The sequence below is a fragment of the Arctopsyche grandis genome, chromosome 13 (assembly GCF_051622035.1).
Source record: "Arctopsyche grandis isolate Sample6627 chromosome 13, ASM5162203v2, whole genome shotgun sequence".
NCBI classification, from domain to species: Eukaryota; Metazoa; Arthropoda; class Insecta; order Trichoptera; family Hydropsychidae; genus Arctopsyche; species Arctopsyche grandis.
In genome coordinates, this window is record NC_135367.1 from 371,716 (window position 1) to 393,254 (window position 21,539).

The following is a 21,539-nucleotide window of genomic DNA, read 5'->3' on the forward strand; positions in this document are numbered from 1 at the left end:
TTTTTGTTGCTTTTTTGGTTTTCATATACATACATACATATGTACATACATTTCGTACCTAACCTTCAAATGAGTTGACCCGATTTCAGTCTTTCTTCACGATGGCTACTTTAAGGTTCACTTTTAATGCCTAGATTTCTCCAGATTGATCCAAATCCAATATATACATACATTTTTATGATTTTTTCTGTAAATAAAAAAAGAGACGTATGTACACAGAGAAATGTAATATTAATAGAAGTGGCTTTAGGTGTTATATTGTTGTCAAGTTACGGTTGTCCACAGATAATCCCAAATAATCTCAGTATCAGTCGTATTTGCCGCTTGGTGCTCGACGTATGTCCGATAAAACTTTATATTACTCGCAAGATGGGCAAGTGCATCGTTAAAAATTGCACGATGCATTCAAAAACACACAATAAACAACATGGGATACATTTTTATAAGTCAATTGATCATTGAAGTAACATATTATTCGATTAACATCGTAATTTGACAGTTCTTAAAAGTGTCATGGCGGTCGCCCGCCTTCGCTTTTTTTTCAGGGGTGGCACCAAAGAAATGTAAAAATTATTTTTAAATTAATGTAAAAACATTTTTCTTGGTGGCGCCGAATAATCAATTATATTAATAACCAATCATTTAAGTTTAATTAATATAAACATCGATAATTTTATATTATACATATTTTTGTTGAAACTATACATAACACGTAAATTTAATAGTTCCCAAGGATAGACAAATACATATGCCTTAATAAATAAATAAATAAATTGTAAATAAATCTTAATCAAAATAAAACCCGTATATTTTATTATCAAAAAGGACTGTGTGATGACCCTGATTCTATATTGCTTAGTTACGGAAACGGATGCTTATTATTGAAACAAAAAATGTGTTCAAAAGGGCGATTCTATTATTATAACATTTCTCTGTATGTACATATTTTATCTACTGCTCGTATTTAAAGTCAAATTTAATTTTAATGTTTTTCATTCTTGTGATTTTCATATGTGGATATATGTATGTATGTCGATATTATGTATATTACATCAAAACATACGTTTATATGGAATGAGTATTTACAAATATACATATTATTTATATGTACAAGAAAAGAAACTTCGTATATGACTCTTTAATATGCAAAATGTTGTATTTTCCTTGAATCCACTACATACATATATTCATATGTATGTATGTACATACATACGTATATACATATGTATGTATGTACATACAAACATATGTATGGTATATTATTACTATAAGTCAGTCCATTATTACCATATGTGAATATGACAAATATTGAATTAAAAAAAACAACAACAACAACAATAAAACTTTAACAAAAGAACGTTTATATTTTTAAATTCTGTTGTTGGCATAAAATTTAACTTATTTCAAATTGCGGAAATGAGATACGATCCGGTATAGACAACCGGAAGTTGTGTTATATTTTCAATCTCTTCTTTTCGTTCATATTTTAACATTATATTTATAATAAATGTATATATGTACATATGTAAGTATGTATGTATGTAGATCGGAAGCCACATTTTTCTTTCCGTGTATTTCCATTTCATTTAATTTTCCTAGAAGTAATTAATCTTGCATATTTTACATTGCTGATTATTCATATTTTCACTGAAGGTCTTTCCGATAGGCAATGATAAGATTCGGCTCATTTCTTTCGACCGGAAATGTGATTTTTCTTTCGGAACAATTTTTTTTTTTAATCGTTGCGTTTTAAGTAAAATGATATATGTTGAAACATGAGCTTTTCAAATCGGGTTTGTTTATAAATTTAGATAATTAACATCTTCACCACTGCCACGCCCCGGTAATTATAATATTAGTATAATAGTATGACAAAGAAACAACCCCTGGAACACAGAAGCAACACAACACACGTTGTACTGTGTTGTGTTGTGCAACACAACACAGAAGCAACTTCGATGTCGTGATACATTGTACCGTCTAGTAATTATTCATCGAAACAATCCACCTAAAATAGAAATTGCAATTACATATGTACATACATTGATTTTATTAAAAAAATTCGGATGAAATCAACCCACGACTTCGTCTATGTATTTGAGGAATATAAGAAGGATAAAAAAAAGTCGATAACCAAACATATGTACATACATATGTACACGTTCAGAAATACTGGCTATGAGAATGTTCGATACAAAATGTAAGGAAATTTACACAAGACAAAAGTTCTACTTTTTATTTCTGAGAAAAACACAAAAAAACTTGAATCTCTAAAGTAAAAGTACTATATTCGGTTTAGGAAAAATTATTTAAAAAATGTTGGGGTATAATATTAATAATTCCTATTACAATTAAAAAAAAATCAATCTGATTTGATTAGCGGTTTGGCAGATAATTGAATTCAAAAACTTAAAATAAGAGGATACCTATAAGGCGAGGTACCATTTCCAGTCAACTTGAAAATTTGAAAAAAATTACGTTGTATCGATAAGAATTTGAGTAACCGATACTAAGTTTCAGTTCGATTGGACGAACGGTGTTCAAAAAATCCCCAAAATACACTGACATACAATACACAGTTTTCTAGATCATGAAAACGTGATCTGTGATCGATTCTGAGTTCCAATCAGACAAAACATGCATCAAATATCATTGCGGTTGAGCACAATATCTGCGACACAATACAGGCCGTTCATACCATTTCGTGGAAACGGCAAGCCGGCGTCGAAACGGTTAGAGCAAACAAATGGTCTATGACTGTCATTGATCATCCCACCATTGTTCATTATATAATGTCGTTTTATGTTTTTTCCATATTATTTTTGTAAAAATAAAATTTTTTAAGAAATTTCTGCCAGCACCGTAATCCCAGTATTCAGACTAGTTTCAGTACCGGGATTCACGGTACTAGAAAACACCGGGATCCCGGGATTGGAAGCCTTTCTGGCGACCCATTTGACGTATGATTTTCCGGCGAAAGCCGAATCTGTCGTGTGAGCTATTTTAAAGAGGGGCATTCTTTTTATTTGCCGGGCCGATAAATGATACCCATTTGGGTCTGGGTAACTGCAAGGAAAGTGAATTGATGGAAAGTCAAAAGATGGAAAAAATTAAAATCGATTCGTCGACTCGTCGTTAACGTAAGTCCAGGCTATCTATCTCTTTCATCATAATGTAATCCTGGCACATGGTAAAGATCTTTCAAATCTCTAACCACGACGTACGTTAACGACAAGTCGACGAATCGATTTTAATTTTTTCCATCTTTTGACTTTCCATTAAGTACCCATTTAGATATAATATGTTGTACATATTAAGCCAGCAAAATGGCTTAATGGTAGCGTGTAATTTTAGCACCAAGTGATCAGTGGGTTCGATCTGCCTAGATGCTGGTTAGATTTAGGAGTATTTGTGAATCCAAATCGATCGTTTCTTATCAGAGTTTGCCAATTTTATCTGATCATTGTTGAAAAAGTTCCTCAAAATTGACAAAAAATCATCTTTCCTGTTGTCACAAATCTTCCTTATTTATTGTGTGTATAATTTTTAAAAATTATGTATAAAATCTAAATTCTTTAATTAATTCTGTAATTGATTAATTGTTATTTCGTGTTCTTCATCTTCTGGAAATAGTGATTTATGTAATAATAAAATGCTGCATTGTTTGTAATTAATTGTCCAGGAAGGCGCATTGGGGGTCTTCCTGTCAAGCCTTCCTGGTATATATGTATTTATGTAAAAATAAAATATTATATATGTATGTACATATGTATATGTAGCACCTTGAAAATTTTTCATCTAATAATGCTAATCTCTAAGGTGTAATGGTAACAATGCTAATAAAAAATTGAGGGGTTGATGACATGTGCATATGTAACTGTCTACGTATGTATGTTACACCGAATCCGTGAAATCGTCTATTACACGCATTCGGTAAGAGAATTGCCGAATGCGTGAAAAATGCAAGCATGTTGCCCAGTTCACGGATTTGGCAAATTTTTTGGCGAATGCGTGTATTCGGCAAGAATTTGTCTGCTCAAAGCATGGAGTCGGCAAATAAACAGCAGCGCTCCGGTGTTGCTTTTTAGAACTGGACAGCGTGGACAACTGTCAAAGTGACAGCTGAATGAGGACGTTTAATTTACATATTATTATGTATAATATGACTACATACATATGTTTCGATCATCTCATATGACTTATACATAAATTAATGCCATTTTTATACATTTTGATCAATATTTTAACAGTGAAACATATGTATGTAGTCATATTATACATAATAATATGTAAATTAAACTAAATTAAACATCCTTATTCAGCTGTCACTTTGACACTTGGTTATAATATAGCACGCTGTCCAGTTCACGCATTCGGCAAAGAATTTACGGAATCCGTGAACTGGGCAACGTGCTTGCATTTTTCACGCATTCGGCAATTCTCCTGCCGAATGCTTGTAATAGACAATTTCATGGATTCGGTGTAACATGTACATACATACATATGTATGTATGTATGTACATTAGTTGCATTGCATTATTACCGGGAATCGTGCAACACTTAACCTTATCGCATATAGATATGTATGTATGTAGAATTGACATAACCTAACCCAGTTAATTCTTCCATCGAGCAAGAAACTTTGCAATGTTCAGTTGAGCATGCATCAATTGACGTGCGCAACTCGACTATGAAATTAAACCGACTTTGACATCGAGAAACGGGTCACATTTTTAGACGGGTGAAAGGGAAAATTTTGCTAAGCCACATTCCTTCATCGAGTTTTGAAAATATGGAAAAACGTTTTCGCGTGAATGGCAATAGGAGTTCATACAAACATACATACATAGAATATTGCAGCAACCGAAAATGCATTGCGAAGGGGTGTACCAGTGCAATATCACGTATGGTTAAATTGTTGGGAAAGTGCAACTCTACAGTTTATGTGCGCACATATGTACATACATACATATATAATATTATGCGTGAGCGCGTTTTTAAGCTCTTTGTTGATATTACATATTCATGTGTACATTATTTATTGTGTGATTGCATAGCATTGCATTGCATGCGAGCGCGTGGTGCAGTAATGCACTTTGCGAAGGTCTGAAGGGCACGCGGTGAGTCATTATGCCAAGAAAGTCATGAAAGTGCAACCATTTCTTTTGAACTTTCATCGTTTAACCGTTTCAATGCTAAGTTAAGCTGATCGCTCTATAATTTGTTTCGGAAAATGTGGGTGTTGGATTTGAAATTATTGTGTTTCGAATCATAGTGCATACATGTTAATATATGTACATAAACATGTGCATGTAAAGTAAATATGAATATGAAATATGGTGTAATGTGTATGTGGTTACTGTCAATTCAATTATTTAAACTCGAAAGGCCAATGCTTTATTTTAAGCCACTCGACTTTCTTGCCAAATATTCTTCTGTCGACTGTCTATTTTTCAATTGCTAAAATGTCATCGTCTTACAACAAGCGTTGACAACATATTTCCTATACCAGTCATTAATAGCACGTAAAGAATTTGGATGAAATGCAATTCAGATCGCAATTATGTAGAAAAATTTGATGTTTGTTGATTTCTTCACTGAGTAATTTCTACACTTTTAACGAATTTGAACCACATTTTTAGTATTAAATCGAATAATTATTATAAACTAGTTTTTTTACCCGACTTCGCTCAGTATTTGTAATATAAACAGCTTAAACATGGTAAATCTAATAGTAAATATTCATATTTTTTTATTAAATTTATTTGAATCGAAAAAAAAATATCGAATCGTCATGTCAAAAATATATCGAATGTTTTCGATGTTACCAACCAACATTGCATATTTATTTACATACTTACATATGTACATATAAAGTCTCTTTTGAAATTATATATTAGATTATTTTATCATTTTTTTATTTTATTGTGAGCCAAGTTTTCAATTATTTTATTTTAAAAGTAATAGACATTTATAAAGCACACGTACACGTATGATAAAATATTCTAAATGTCAGCTTTTACTGATTTCTTAGAACTGTATTTGCATACATACATGTGTATGTACATATTTTGTGTTTCAGTTTTAACAGCTTAAAATCAATACGCTTGGTAAAAATAAACATAATAAATCATAATAAAACAAAGCCAAAAATTCATTAAAAAAAATCTTAACATGAATAATATCCCAAATTATATTTATACATTTACAATTACATTTTTAAAATAAGCTAGAATAGACGATCATCCTTAGAAAAAAAACTAAAAAATTTAAAAATAAGATTAAATGTTTCTAAAACGATAGATATACATACATACATACATATGTACATATGTGTATGTATAGGTACTTTAGCGCAAAAGATGAATTCTATTGGGTTGTGCATATTTTGTACGGGACTAAAAATTGATCTGAATGTATGAAAAAAATTTCAATCTCCATCCTAATTTTAATTGAGTTTTGCATGTGAACGTTTAGTGTAAATTTTAGTAATCCAGAAAAAAATTATAATATTAAAAATTATACGTATGTAAAGTTTGAATATGCACGTTAACGAGTGTACTTTAACGAGTGTACGTTAACGAAATACAGAATACATAAACAATCAGAAATCAGAAATACAGTAATACATATACAATCAAAATATATAGCATATAACAACTAATCAGAAATAATAATCATAGAGACATCTATGGATTATTTTTAGATTTTTTTGTGTACAATTTTTATACATACATATAATAAATACGAAATTATAGAGATGTCTATAGAGATATCTATAGATTTCAGATTACTGTACAAATTATACACAGGCAGATTTTTGTGACAACAGGAATAGATCTAATACCAATTTTCAGCAATGATCAGATAAAATTGGAAAAAAATGATAGAGAAACGATCGATTTGGAGTCACAAAACCCCCAAATCTAACCAGCAGATGGCGAGGACTCGAACCTTTGACCTCAGTGGTGCTAAATATATACGCTACCATATACACGTATACACGTATACAAGTATACAAGTATATAGAACATATGTAGAACATAAGTATACAAATTGACCGATTGTAATATTTTGAACGGATAACTAGCGTACAATTCACATGATGCGTAATCAGTGCGTTACGGTCGCGAGATCATCGAATCATCAAACGAATAACAGTAACGATATTCACTTTGAGATTTAAGAATTGAGGAACGAAGTCGACCTTGCACAAACGATGCATTCGCGTGTCCACACTGCGGTCCTCTATGTTTTCTTCCAAATGCGTATGTATGTATGTATGTACATGTGTACACATGTTAAATGTGTATTTAAAATATACATATAATTTGTGTTACATCTAGAATTTATAGTTTTCAATAAAAATTCACTTTCCTGGCATGGGATGCGAGCATCAATTATGGAGCTTTCCTTTTCTGCAGTGTCATATGTACGTATGTACCTACATGTATGTAGTTGGAAATGGTTATTCGTATGAAGTTGGGTATGGTATGGTTACTGCAGAGTAATTACCGTTTCTGTTCGGATTGTTGGCTGTCAGTGAAATATGTATGTGCACGTGCGGCAAATAAACCAACCCGGGTGGGGTGCATACTTTCAAAGTCAAGCAAATTGTGCATCATTGTGAACTTGTCGGAATTTGCGAGCAAACAATTTTCAATTTCGTTCCACACGTGGTCACGTATCGATACTTTTGCATGCGCTTTTTTGAAACTTTGTTTTCTAATTTCCAGACTTGTTACTTTTCATTTCAACTGCTTTGGTCGACCTTCGGTTCATATTTTCATTTTTTAATTCCTAAATCCATCATCCTTTAGTGAAGCAGTTGTAGATTTTTGAAACCCTTTATTGTATGTATGTATCTGTACATATGTATGTACATACATACCAGTGGCGTGCGGGGAAAATATCCCTGTTTTTGTCGCACAACCTAACTTACTTATGCGCGAGCAGGACCCAAGGGGACTCAGTATGACGTCACCCCTTGTATCCTGCTCGCGCACTCACAAGTTAGGCTGTGCGACAAAAACAAGAAGATTTCCATGGCACGCCACTGATACGATAGTGTTAATGTCATATTTTTTACAAATCAAGTTGCTTTTGCTTTACAATGAAGAAGTGTATGTACATATATGTATATACAAATGTATATCGAAATTTTGCTAGCAAAAAAAAATAAAGTTACTGCTAAAGAACTGAGTGATTATTAAAAAAATATTTATTTATTAATTTTAAAGTATTATGAAAGGTCATTTTCCAATATTTTAATAAAGATGCAGGGTCAGGTGGCATCAATTAATAATGTATTAGCAGTAGTGTCATACGATTTCTGTAACAATAATTGTACTGCACAAATATACATATGTATATGTAAATATATTGTAGTAACAAATAATAATTTTCCAACCATACATTAAATTATACCTACATATGTATGTATATGCTATTGCATATGCATATCACTTTAATCAGATTTTTAACGGGCGATGATCAGTGGATTTCTACACAAATACGATCCGTGAAATGTACTTTATGAATTTGTGATTAACTTTTCAGTGAAAATATATCTACTTTTTTTTTATATAAAGTGTATTTTAGGATAGGTTTCAACGAACATTATTATTAGTTTTCTTTTTTATGATCGACGGCTATTATGACTTTATATTGAAGCTATAGCACCGGATTTTTCGAGGATAATAAGGATCGTCTATGTTCACTAAGATACAAACATGATCTATGTATAAACATATATAATATGTACTTTATTTTATGTGTGTGTATATTTTATATATGCCATGTAATATTTTCTCAAAAATATCGCTGGCAAAAGTTTTGTTTATGACGAAATTTGACAACAGGTTTATGTAAATTTATAATTTCGGAAAAACCCACCGTCGGAAAATGGAAAATGTCAATGGAAATTAAGTATTGTTTTTGTTTTGTTTGTTCCAGCGACAGGCTGAGGTGAGACCTGCCCTCTGCTATGCCAGTATCAAAGTGCAGGTGCATTGCTGGTGGTGGCGGGGGCGGTTAGTGCAGCGTCACCATCACCATCACCATCACCATCACCATCAGCATCAGCAAGAAGAGGAGCGTCGCCATGAGGGGCTCCCACTCGTTGTTCAGCCGCCAGCGAACCAGCAGCGTGGAGCGCGAGCTGGCCAGCACGCCGTACGCCTTCACGCCGAAGCCCATCCACCGGCAAGAAGACGACTCGATCCGAAGGGCCAAGGAGAGTCTGCTCAACCCTTTCGAGGACGACATCAACGTGCGTCTGGCCAAGCAGCGCCTCTTCGGACAGCAGCAACGAGACCCAGAGCGACCACCGTCCCCTACCATATTCCCGTCTACTGAGGACTTTGGCAAGAGACTCAACAAGCAGCCCATCTTCGACAGCGATGTGCTGTCCAACGCCAGCGAGGTCAGCTCGGTGAGGACGGTCCTCAGTAGGGTCAACTCGGAAGATGTGGTGAACGAGGGGTTGGCGAGGTACCGCAGGAGCAGAGCCCTCGCCGAAGGCTACGTGGACAGGTTCTACAGGAGCATCACTGCCGACTCCACGGAAGAGACCCAGCAGGAAGAGGCGGGGCCGACATCATCTCAGAGGACAGTATCTCAGAGGACAGCATCTCAGAGGGAGCGTTCGCAGTCCACTTCGCTGGACAGCGACGCTGTCGTAGGGAGCAGTGCTGCGGAAGCGTTCACAGTTTTGCCAGTGGTGGTGCCTCGGAACAACGATCTCGACGATCTCGAATCCACCTCCTCCACTCCTTCTTCCTTCAAGTGAGTGTTTCATTTCACTTCATTTCAATCACATTTCACGGCGTCTTTTCTTTTTCGTTCGTTTCGTTTCCGTGAGCATTCTCTTTTCATTCACAATGACCGTTCAATTCGTGCACACGCTCTGCCATATCACTCAAATCGCTTTATTTATTTTTTATCGCACATGCTTTCTTTCGTCAACTTGAATAAAATATGTACCACGTTAAAACACGACAATAACATTAGCATATACATATTTAAATAAATACATACACACTAAGCAACTTTGGATATTTATTGTTTTTGTGATTCTTAGCATTAAATTTTCGAAATTGGGCAATTTATAGAACGATGAATTTTTTTTCTAAATCCAAGTCGTAAACTTTTGCAGTGTGGAATTTAATTCAGCTTTTTATCATTCCGACATCTACACGTATGTAATACATACCTACATATGTATACATACATTCACACATATGCAAGTTTATTCGATTTTATTAGAAACCATAAAACTTTTTCGATCGTTACATCACTGGAATTTAGAGATTAAAATAATAAAAAAAATTTCAAAGGAGAAAAAAAACACAGAAGCAACTCAGTCGTTGTTAAGAAGACTGGGTTCCATACAATTGGTAATTTATAACCGCTCAAAAATGTTAACGATTACGATCGCTTGTTTCGATTACGATTCCTACTCCCTAGTTTACTCAACTAATTTAATGGCAGAGATACATAAATCGAGCGTCCTTCAGTCAAGTCGTCATCTTGGTCGTTTCGGTCGAACGAGTGTTCTTGTGTCGGTCGTGGCAATTAACGTGGTGCCATGCCGTTGAAAATGTGAGTCGAGGACACCACCACGATGTGATGTGGTGTTTAGAAACCGGAGCAATTCTTCCACTGAACATCCGTTTTCGTACCAATTCAATGCACATTGTTTTTTCTCTACTATGTAATGCTAATTGTAGTCGAAAACTAAAATTTTTATATGACATTCAATGATCTATTCACTATTGTATACTACATATGTACTTCTTTATGTATAGGTCTATATAAAATCAAAGTGTTGCTTACTGGAAACGATTAGTGTTTTCTAGTACTTACACATTGCACTACATTACTAGTCGAGTCTTAGTTTTTCTTTACTTTATTACATTTTTTGAACGTCTTCTATACATATGTATGCAGTACTGTGATATCAAGCGTAGATGTTTCCCGGTAAAGTACTCACACATTGCAGGTTTTCTGTTTTGCGAATAAGTGAATGATATTCCTAAGATAACATTTAAATAAATTTATAATACTGCCTTCGATAGTGTATTTGCTATAACTTTTCAAATGCATAAAATACATATGTATTCATATAATACATATGTACATAGTACGCAAAATATCGGGAGAAAGTAACTAATAGTATCTTAGATGTGTAATGATAAAAATGTACACCTTAATTAGCTGTTAAATGGAAGCCCCACTTTTTTTAAATTTCCTGGATAGAGTACATTCTATGGTTTGGATTGTAATCAAAATTGTACAATATCAAACTTTTGAGAAAAACGTAATCGTAAAATTTTAAAATAAAAATTTTGTATAGTATTATTTATAGAAATTAAAGTTTATTTAAGAAACTAGCACCCCAAAAGAAATTAAAACGGATAAAACATACCTGGGACAATTCAAAGACATTCTTGAGAACATTACAGAATACATGTATGAATGTATGTAGTTATACATATGTACTTAAATATGTATGTATATATTTGAATTTTGGTCTTCATTTAATTTCCCACTCGATGGATAAATTAATTCCTATTTACATACATACATATCAGAATGGGTATATTCTTCACGCATATTAAAGTATTTTTTTGTTGTTTTATTTTCCGTGCCATCTAATATTTATATGTACTATATTACATGTAAATAATGTTCGTTGAAAATTGTAAAAAGAAAATGGGTGAATCAGAAAATTAATGTTTTATATCAAATATTTCTTTGTTATTATTTTATTTTTTACTAATGGATTGAATTAATTTGATAAAATTTCACTTTTTGGAAGAGCCGTACTTCAAAGTCACATACCTACTTCCATTTTGACCGATAAAATCTGCAGATCGCTTTCGGAATAGTTTCTAAAAATGCTATTAGCAATGCCATTTCCGATATAACGAACATGCTGAGCAAATTTAGATGAAAATCAGAATGAAATTTTTGCAAATTAATTGTTAAATCAAGAACAAATGCAATTTCCTCGTTCAAAATGTTGTCCGTAATGGGAAATAACCAAAATAATTAATTGAAGTGCATTTAGAAAGTCAATATTACTTAAAGTCAATCGATTATTATTTAGTTTTTATTACTATAGATAATGACAGGTACATCACATTCGTTTAAATAAGAAATAAATTGAGTAGTGAACACGAACAAGTATAATAATTTTTATTACTCGGCTGTTTCAACACAGGTTAGGCGAGCTTTTACATATGTACTATACTGCATATACACCTGTATGTACACATGTATGTATAGATGTACATATGTACTTTTTTATGTTCTTCATATATTCACCTTTTAATCACTCTACCATATCTTCACTGTTTATTCTCACAGCTTGTAATTTCAGTTGATAAGGCTTTCGTATCGAAATTAAACGTTTACGATTGTATGTACATATATGTATGTATGTATATACAGTACATACATATGTATTTGTATCATAAAAACTCCACATACGGTCTATAAATGTAAAATTGTAATAGTATATTGAATGAAAGTTTTACGACTTTCCCATTCATATTAAAATTGATTGACTTAATTTTAATATTTCGATTTTTAAAATCGGTATAAAACTTTCAAATTTGATTTTAAACTACATACATACATAGTCAATATATGTATGTATGTATTATATTTTATTTCAAGCCTTTGTAATAATTCCAATAGACCAAATTTTCAAATTTTTTTCACAATTATTTGTTCACTTTTTTGTCTAATGTCTTTATTGTTTACTTTTGCATTTCACATACGCATTCTGACGTAAATATAATTTTGAAATTTTAGCGATTCTTGAAATTTCGGCTCTACAAAGCTTTTTCCAATTTCGTATAGGTCAATTATTGTTGGAATTCTAAAAACTTTCGACCTTTCAAGTGCTTTCAAGTACCCTTTTAGTTTTTGGCAATTTGTTGACTACAATACATATTTTTCTCTTAAGGAGGACCGATTTAGTCACAAATTTGTTTTTCAATATGAATTCGAAATTTTCAAAATTACTTTTAATATTATACATACGTACATACATGTGTCATTACAGATTTCATCTAAGCACGACATCTCACACTTTTCATAGTCATCATCCACGGCTTGATGGTTCCGTTCACGCTCTCCACTTGCATCTCAAGTATTTTATTGCACAAATATGTATGTAAACATAAACATATGTAGGTACATATATGTATGTATACACAATGTATACATATGTATGTGAACCAATGACCTAATCGCTGAAAAATCATCGCGCAATAATAAACACACTCACAATTACATGTGCAATTTGCTTCCTGTAGTATCAACAACAACTTTCAATTTTCGATACTCATCTTCGGTTTCACCGAACGCTTTACGTAATGCTCAATTATGAGAAATCGATTTGAGCAATTCGACGCGGATTTTTGCCACATGAAATGTGTTTGATTTGAAACATCCGATTTGAAAGAATTGTTTTCCGTTTTACTTTGCAGGTTGCAGACGACAGTGCGCACCCATAGGAATACAGCTTTTGCCATCGTAAACGAGTCCGTGGTCAATACTACACCCGCTGTGCAAGCGATAGCTCCACCCGAAACCGATACAACGCCTGCACTCGAGCCTCTGACTGCTAATCCTCTTCCACCTCCGAACCCTGGCAGAGTGTCTCCTTTCAGGGGCAAAGGATTCAAACCCGATCTCAATTCTCGACATACTACACCCAAAACTTCAACTACAACATCGCCTCAACGATCGAGAGCCAACTCCATAACCAAACCTACAGTATCGTTCGAAAGACCTCCAACGCCTTCCAGAAACTACATCAAAGAAAACATTCAAGAAATCAAAGAGTTGAGTCAGTTCAACAAGGAACGAAATGAGGAGCTAGCAGCGCAGAGAAAGTTCCAAGAAGAGTTGGAAATACTCAAAGAGTTGGGGGTCATTTCGGATGCCAAGTTAATCTCTATCGGACACCCCGGAGTTAAACGAGTGGATTCTCGCTCGAAAATGATATCACCATCTATTCTGCACTTTGAAAATATTCCGATTGGAAGCAGGCCTCAATACGAAGACGCTTTCGATAGCTTCTCTTGGAAACCACCCACGAGCAAAACGAGTATGAAGGCCGTGTCGAGATCTCAACCGCAATCCAAGAGTGGATCACCTCAGCATCACTCGAAAATACCTCGAAGACAAGCTTCCGTTTCGCCCCCGAGACAGAAGATTTCGTTCGAAGATGAACCACGGAGCAGAATGTCCAATAGAATTTCGGCAGACGGACGATTCATATCGAACAGTACTAGCAGTATTAACGACAAACGAGTATTTTCTGTTGTCACCGACGATGCTTTGAATCCAGAACTATCGTCTCAGTCTAGAAGTAAGAGCAGTCAAAATTTAGAAGCACCGACATCGATATTGAAATCGAAACCACCAAAGTCACCGAACAAACTGGGACCCCCTCCAACTTCTAAAACGATAAATTCGAAAAGGCTCTCGCCCATAGTAGCAACTCCCGATAAAAGTCCAGCTAAAGACGGCGCTGTAAAAGGAAATGTGGGAAAAAGTAAAACTCCCACACCCAGGGTGACTTCTCCGTCGAAAATTCCAAAAAGACCATCGAAAAGCTTAGCGACAACACCTAACGGATCGCGAGCTCCTTCGAGAGCACCCAGCAGAGGTACGTTGGCCGATTCTGCAACTCTAAAGAAGGCCAACGCTGCAGCAAAAGCTTCCAATCCTGCGGGAAAAACTACTTCCGGCAGAAATAGCAGGAGCGAAACGCGACCGGATTCCAAAGACGGAAAACCCACGCTAAAGAGGATCAACAGCCGCACTAGTATATCTTCTAAAATGAGCTTTGCCGGTAAACCAGAGCTCACGAGAACGAACAGTAGAACGAGTCTAGCAAAATCTTTGAGTCGAACCAATAGCATCAAGAGCATTAACGAAAAACCGGGAACGTTGAAACGAAAAACAAGTATGAAAAATTTGAAGGAAGCGAGTATAGATGAGAACGCGTCTAAAGAAAAATCACCAAAAAGCAAATCGGCCAGGAGCAACAAAAGCGACCAAAGTGAAAAAAACAAAGATGGAAAACGCAAAGATGAGATATCCACACAAGTAGGTCAAACTCAATGGGATAAATCCAGTCAAATCGAATTGTCCTTGGATAAGCTGATACCGTTGACGAAAGGCAATGTCGTATCTATGACGACGGCGGCCATCACATCTCAACCTTTGGAAATTGCCGCCAAAGTTACCAGTCAATTGCCTGCGGCGTTCGAAAAGGCGAGAGATCGAGGTATCTTAGGTCGAAATAGTTCTTCAGATTCCATAGCTGCCAAAACAATGGGAGAGTCTACGAAAGCAGACGGGACCGAAACGACTACGAAAAATGAAAAAACCACCGACAAAGACAAGAAAGATTTGCAAAAAACTGCAAGTAAGACCAGCTTGGGCAGTCTCAAAGAAGAAAAGGAGCCGATGAAGAAGGGCGGAGTCAAATTAGTGCCTTTGAGTGATATCAAGTTGGATCCGCAGATGGAGAAAGTAAAGATGAAGATAGAGAATATACTGAAAAGCAATCAGTCGAGCGTCGTGGACTTGAAAGAGCGTGTGGAGAGGGAGGAAAAGTTGGCTGCCGAAAAAATGAGCAAGGCGTTGGAAAAGGCAGCGGAAAAGGTTGAAAAAGACGTGAAAAAGGTCACCGAAACGGCGATAATAGAGAAACCGCCCGATAAAATGATAAATGTAGATCCTCCGACCCCCAAACAATCGAAACAAGACGACAAGAAGAAAACAGGCAGTGAAGATGCCAAACAAATACCGGCAAAAGAAAGCGGCAACGGCCACAGCGGTTCGAATGGAGTCGCCACAATGAAAAAGAGCGGTGCGGATGTGAGTGGCATGACTCCGGTCGAAAGCGTGCCTGGCAAAATGGATGGTGCCAAAACGAACGTAAGGGACACTGTTAAGGGCCCCGTCGCCGAAATGGTGATCGTGAAGGAGAGTGTCGTGAAAAAGGATACGATCGCGTCGGACGTGAAGTTGGTGAACGAGAAAAGTTTGGGTAATCCGGTGGTGCACGGCAGCGAAAGAGTGACCGAATCCATCGTGAGGGGTGAACCAGACGTGGAGGTGCAGAGTGGCAACGTCTCCCCAGCAGTCATGGCCGCAACAGCTTCAGCGACTTCGGCAAACGTCAAACCTACAACCAGCAAGACCCTCAGGAACGGGACATCCTTCGGCAGCTCCAACGGCAGCTCCAACGGCAATGGGACTACCAACGGTGCCAAGTAAGTGCTAACTCATCAATCTACATACATATTATACTTTTCACCATATGTATTCAATTCTAAACAAACTCACACTCTTTGCTCATCAAATACTTTTAGGAAACTATATTTTTTAAAACAGAACGATACCTACACAGTGGCGGACTGGCCATACAAGCGAACATGCCCGATGGCATGTGGGCCCCATTATCTGTTATATATATGGGCCCTCAGTAAAATTAAATAGCTTTTTAACTATTTATAGGATATTGCAACTTTGGGACCTAAAGTTTGGGTATTTCAACAAAATAAATTTCTTACGATATACACAAACAACTAATACCTGTTTTAACAGCCCAAGGATCGGTTAACTTTTTTTATTAGACTCGAAATGTAAGTTTCAACATTTGCGTGGGCCCTTTTGCCGGGCCCATTTCCAACGTCAATATTATGTAATATTTCCAACCTATGTAACAACTACCTAATGAAATAAAAATGGGAATAAACAAATTTCCGTGAATAATATAAACTGAATTGCTTAAAACAATTTTGATAGGACGATTCATCATCAACCAGCGATTTAAATTTACTTCATACATACTTTCAAAATAACATTTGATTATATGTACTTCGACGATATAGTAAGATTTAAATACACAATTTTAAACAGTTTCCGAATATAAAATCTATTCCTAATCTAGACACATCCATGTATATAGAAACATAGGATAGGGGCCCCAAAATCTCGATTTTCGATTAACATTAATTGAAAATATTATGCATGTAAGTTTCAACATTTGCGTGGGCCCTTTTGCCGGGCCCATTTCCAACGTCAATATTATGTAATATTTCCAACCTATGTAACAACTACCTAATGAAATAAAAATGGGAATAAACAAATTTCCGTGAATAATATAAACAGAATTGCTTAAAACAATTTTGATACGACGATTCATCATCAACCAGCGATTTAAATTTACTACATATTTTCAAAATAACATTTGATTATACTTCGATGATATAGTAAGATTTAAATACACAATTTTAAACAGTTTCCGAATATAAAATCTATTCCTAATCTAGACACATCCATGTAAATAGAAATATAGGATAGGGGCCCCCTCCCAAAAATCCCGATTTTCGATTGACATTAATTGAAAGTATTATGCATTTTTTTGAATTTAATGATTAATGTGATACTAAGGATCTATGAGTGCTACGTTTATTTCTTATGTATGTTACTTTTGGGTAACTAATAAAATAGTCGCTGCTATGTGCTTTGAAGAAAAAGAAAAAAAACTTTATCTATTGTTATTACGTATGTACATATGTATGTACATAGATAAAGTGAAAAGACAGTTGGTAGAAATTAAGTTTATTGATAGTTTTTATAAGATTTTTTGAAAAAAAATTCTATTTGACCAATGAAAAAGCCGCTTTTATGCCGCATTCTTTTATGATGCATTCTATTTACCCAGGACAAGGGTTAAAACGAAATATACAATGAAATTTATGGATCTATTTTGCTTTTGCCATTTTTCTTGTACCTAAATTTGTTTATTCCCATTTTTGAAAATTTCATTTATTTTTTCCCTTGATTTTTAGCGTGGTGGAAAGAAGAAAATTTTGTTATATGGGGGGGGGGGGGGACAATTTTTTTTTAACCCTGGGTGGGCCCCCTTTGACTCCTGGCATGCACTGATTTCAGTCCCAGTCCACCACTGTACCTACATACACAGGAGTTCCTCGCTTCCTCTTTCCTCTTTCATTATACAAAATAGAGGACTAGTCCGTAACAGTTCTGAATATATGTATGTACTTACTTATTACCAGCAGTATGGCCCAGTGGTTGCGTTTATGTTTAGCACCAAGATATCATTGGGTTCGATCCCGAGCTAATCCTTAATACTACTGGTTAGAATTGGATATTTATGACTCCAAATCGATCGTTTCTTATCAGAGTTTACCAATTTTATCACATCATTCTTGAAATGGTTCCTCAAAATTGGCAAAAAAATCATCCTCCCTGCTGTCGAAAGTTTTCTGTATTTAATGTATGTACAATTTTTAAAAAGTTAGATCCATAGATGACTCAATGGATTAATTGATTAATTAATTTTTAATTATCAATTGCAATAAAAATGCTGCATTGGTTGTAATTAATTGTCTAGGAAGGCGCATTGGGGTCTTCCTGTCAAGCCTTCCTGGTATATACTTACATATATATGTAAAATTTTAAGTCACTCTCGACCTTCCGTTACAATTTCCAATTAAATTGTGAGCAACCGAAAATTCAAAGAAACAATCGGTTGAAGATAAAAAGCGGTCATTGCGATTTTAACGCGAGATTTAATTTAACGCTCTATCGAATCGACGTCGCTGTCGGTCATGGCCGCTGCGAGAGCCACTTTTCGACCAAATAACCTAACCTAACCCCAGTTTCGTATCGAGTCATTAAGATAGCGGCCACTTTGTCGTTGGCTAAATCGTCGTTTTTGCTTTTGTTTTTATGTCCCCCCACTCATAGGAAATTATTGACAGGAAAGAGGTGGGACGGGTAAGAAAGGGGTAGAAATGCGGCGGTGTCGCAAATCGGCTACTGGGCTGTGCCGACACGTCAGAGTGATTCATTTTCGCAGGGTTTTGACCACCCCCTCTCTGTTACACTCCTTTCCACCCCGTATACATAGGAGTATCGGGGGCTCCGCCTAATCCGGCCCATAAGTGGTACAGGGTCACAATCGCCAGCACGAAGGGGTTAACAACGTATTTGGGTCAAACGCGTGAGCGATTTATTGGACGTCCGCATCGTTTTGTGCGAATCGCCACTTTAAATTTCAACTCCCGACTCCTCTAACCTTAACTCCCCCCCAAACCAATCAGCATTGTTTTGCAACGTACATATCTACGTACGTAGAAAGTAAACATAAATATCTATCGGCTTAGTGCAACATATTGATTACTCACATTACACATACTTCAGGTGAATTTTGAGCGGCAAAAATTACTTCTTTTTTTATTGCTTAAGAGGGCTGTACACCTGAAACCTTAATTTTGTTACCGTTCCTTTCTTCGATATATATATTGAGTGTATGTATATATTGAGTGAATGCGACAATATATATCAATATATATATTGAGTGAATGCGACAGTTGCGCTTCGACCAGATAAAACGTATTTTAAATTGACAAAATCGAGGTTTCGTATTCTACTATTTTCACCTCCAAAGCTGGACCAATTTTTAAAAAAATTTCATCATCGGTATGAGAAAGATACTTTCTGTGCATCTATCGGCATATTTTTTTTAAAATCGACCGTTAAATAAGCACGCTGGACTCGTTTCGTGGGTGTAAAAAAGAGGCGATTTTATAGATGTTTGGCGGCTCCTAGCTCATATAAAAAATAATAAATCAAAAAAATAAAACGATAGATGCACCCCAATGGTGGATATCCATAGCATATTAAAAAATAATTTCTCTAGTGCCATAATTGAGGAAGGGAGAAGTATAGTACGTTTGTATGGACAAGGCACTGCTGTCCAGCCCTCTTAATAGACTAGAACTACACGAGTCTTTTGAACATGTTTATGGTATAATAAATAAAAGTAAAATTTCACTACGTGACCAATGTGTGATCGGTGACTAATAGCCGACCATTGTTAAATAGATTTTCTAAATGAAGACTAAATAATGATCCGTTTTTCGTCGGACCCTTATCCAATCAACTATCCATAATAATTATTGAACAAATAGCGTGTCGTTTTATTCTTTGTAAAATACAGACTAGTACATAAATATATACAGGTATATGTAGTATGTACATATCATATCGTTCATAAATTGAGTCAACGTACACCAGACCACCACAAAATCAGAAAATTCTCACCGAACTGTAAATCAGAAAATTTCTTTCTAATTATAACAATGAAAATATTTCTAATATCTTAACGTGATGCAAGTACTACACCTTTCTTCTGCAAAACACATTCTGATATGCTAAGCAGATTATGTCGATCTGTTCACAACAACTACGTTTACGTTACGTCACGTCTTGACGTACATACATCTTGTATGAATAGAATGTTATTATTGATAATACGATATTACTTTATGTGTTACCATAGAGAAGTGTCTTCAAAAAGATTTAATTTTGTTATACATAAGTACTGACACACTGATGCACACACATGCACACACTTGAGACTTACTTAAAAATACACTCGCACACGGGCACGTTGTTTGTAGTCGATTGCGAGTTTGTAAATTCCGAGTCGACAATATTGACCCACCACCCTCCAAGCTGACTCCCTTTCGTCCCACACTCCTCAAGTGGCGGGTCAAGACTCTGACCGACCAGTAATTACCATACAAAGCTTTCTCGGACTGCGAAAATAAATAAAAAAAAGTACCAAGACAAAGTGTGTCAGCGGCTTATCGCTGAGACCCACAACATGTTGTTTGTTGAACCCCCGTCAACGTCTCGGAAAAAAGTGATATCACTTCCAAGTAAAATCACCAACTATTTATGACTCATAACTGACCCTTCCATTACTTTGTCTCGAAATGACGTACTTTTACTACGGGGAACAGCTAATTTACAATACATATTAATATGTAGGCATATGTATGTACATATAATACATATGTATTTCGAGTATTAGTCAAGTGTATGTATACTAAATATGCACATACGTATGTATGTATGTATAATACATATTATGTACGCAGTATTCGCTGACCTTCTCGTGTTACAAATACAAATTTCTTTACAAATATTCTTTCCAGACATTAATATTTGTTTAGTTTGTTTTTGTTTTATTTATTAGCATTAATCAACGCACGATAAGAATTTTTGAATTGCAACTATTTTCGGGATAGTGTTGTATTTAGACAAATTGTAATGAGAGCTTGTAACGCACATTGTGCATTATGTAGTTCCTAAACAATGGAGGCTAATAACATGTCCGAGATAAAATTGCTCCTTGGAGCAACTTTCATATGTAAATAGATATTTCAGTTCATTTAACTTGCGCCCGAACATTTGGAAAACAATTACATTATTAAGCTTTTTCAAATGATTAACTAACTTTTAACTTATTCTATGCGTTATATTAATACATATAACAAATAAAACAAAAATAATTCCTTCGTGACTGCCATCTACCCGAATTATTTTGAGACCTTGTTAACTACACATATGTATGTATATTCCGATCGACGTAAAATATAATTAACAGATTAAGCTAGTATAAA

At 35.1% G+C, this 21,539-nt stretch overlaps 1 protein-coding gene across 1 annotated transcript in view; it reads left to right on the top strand.

Annotated features, from left to right (window-relative positions):
• stum (mechanosensory transduction mediator stumble) overlaps positions 1-21,539 on the top strand; it is a 75,424-nt gene that overhangs the window by 30,265 nt on the left and 23,620 nt on the right. Inside the window, exons 2-3 of the mRNA XM_077444564.1 lie at positions 8,956-9,786; positions 13,503-16,307. Of these exons, the coding sequence (XP_077300690.1) occupies positions 9,104-9,786; positions 13,503-16,307 (3,488 nt within the window). The 5' untranslated portion in view covers positions 8,956-9,103. The remainder of the gene's footprint in view (positions 1-8,955; positions 9,787-13,502; positions 16,308-21,539) is intronic.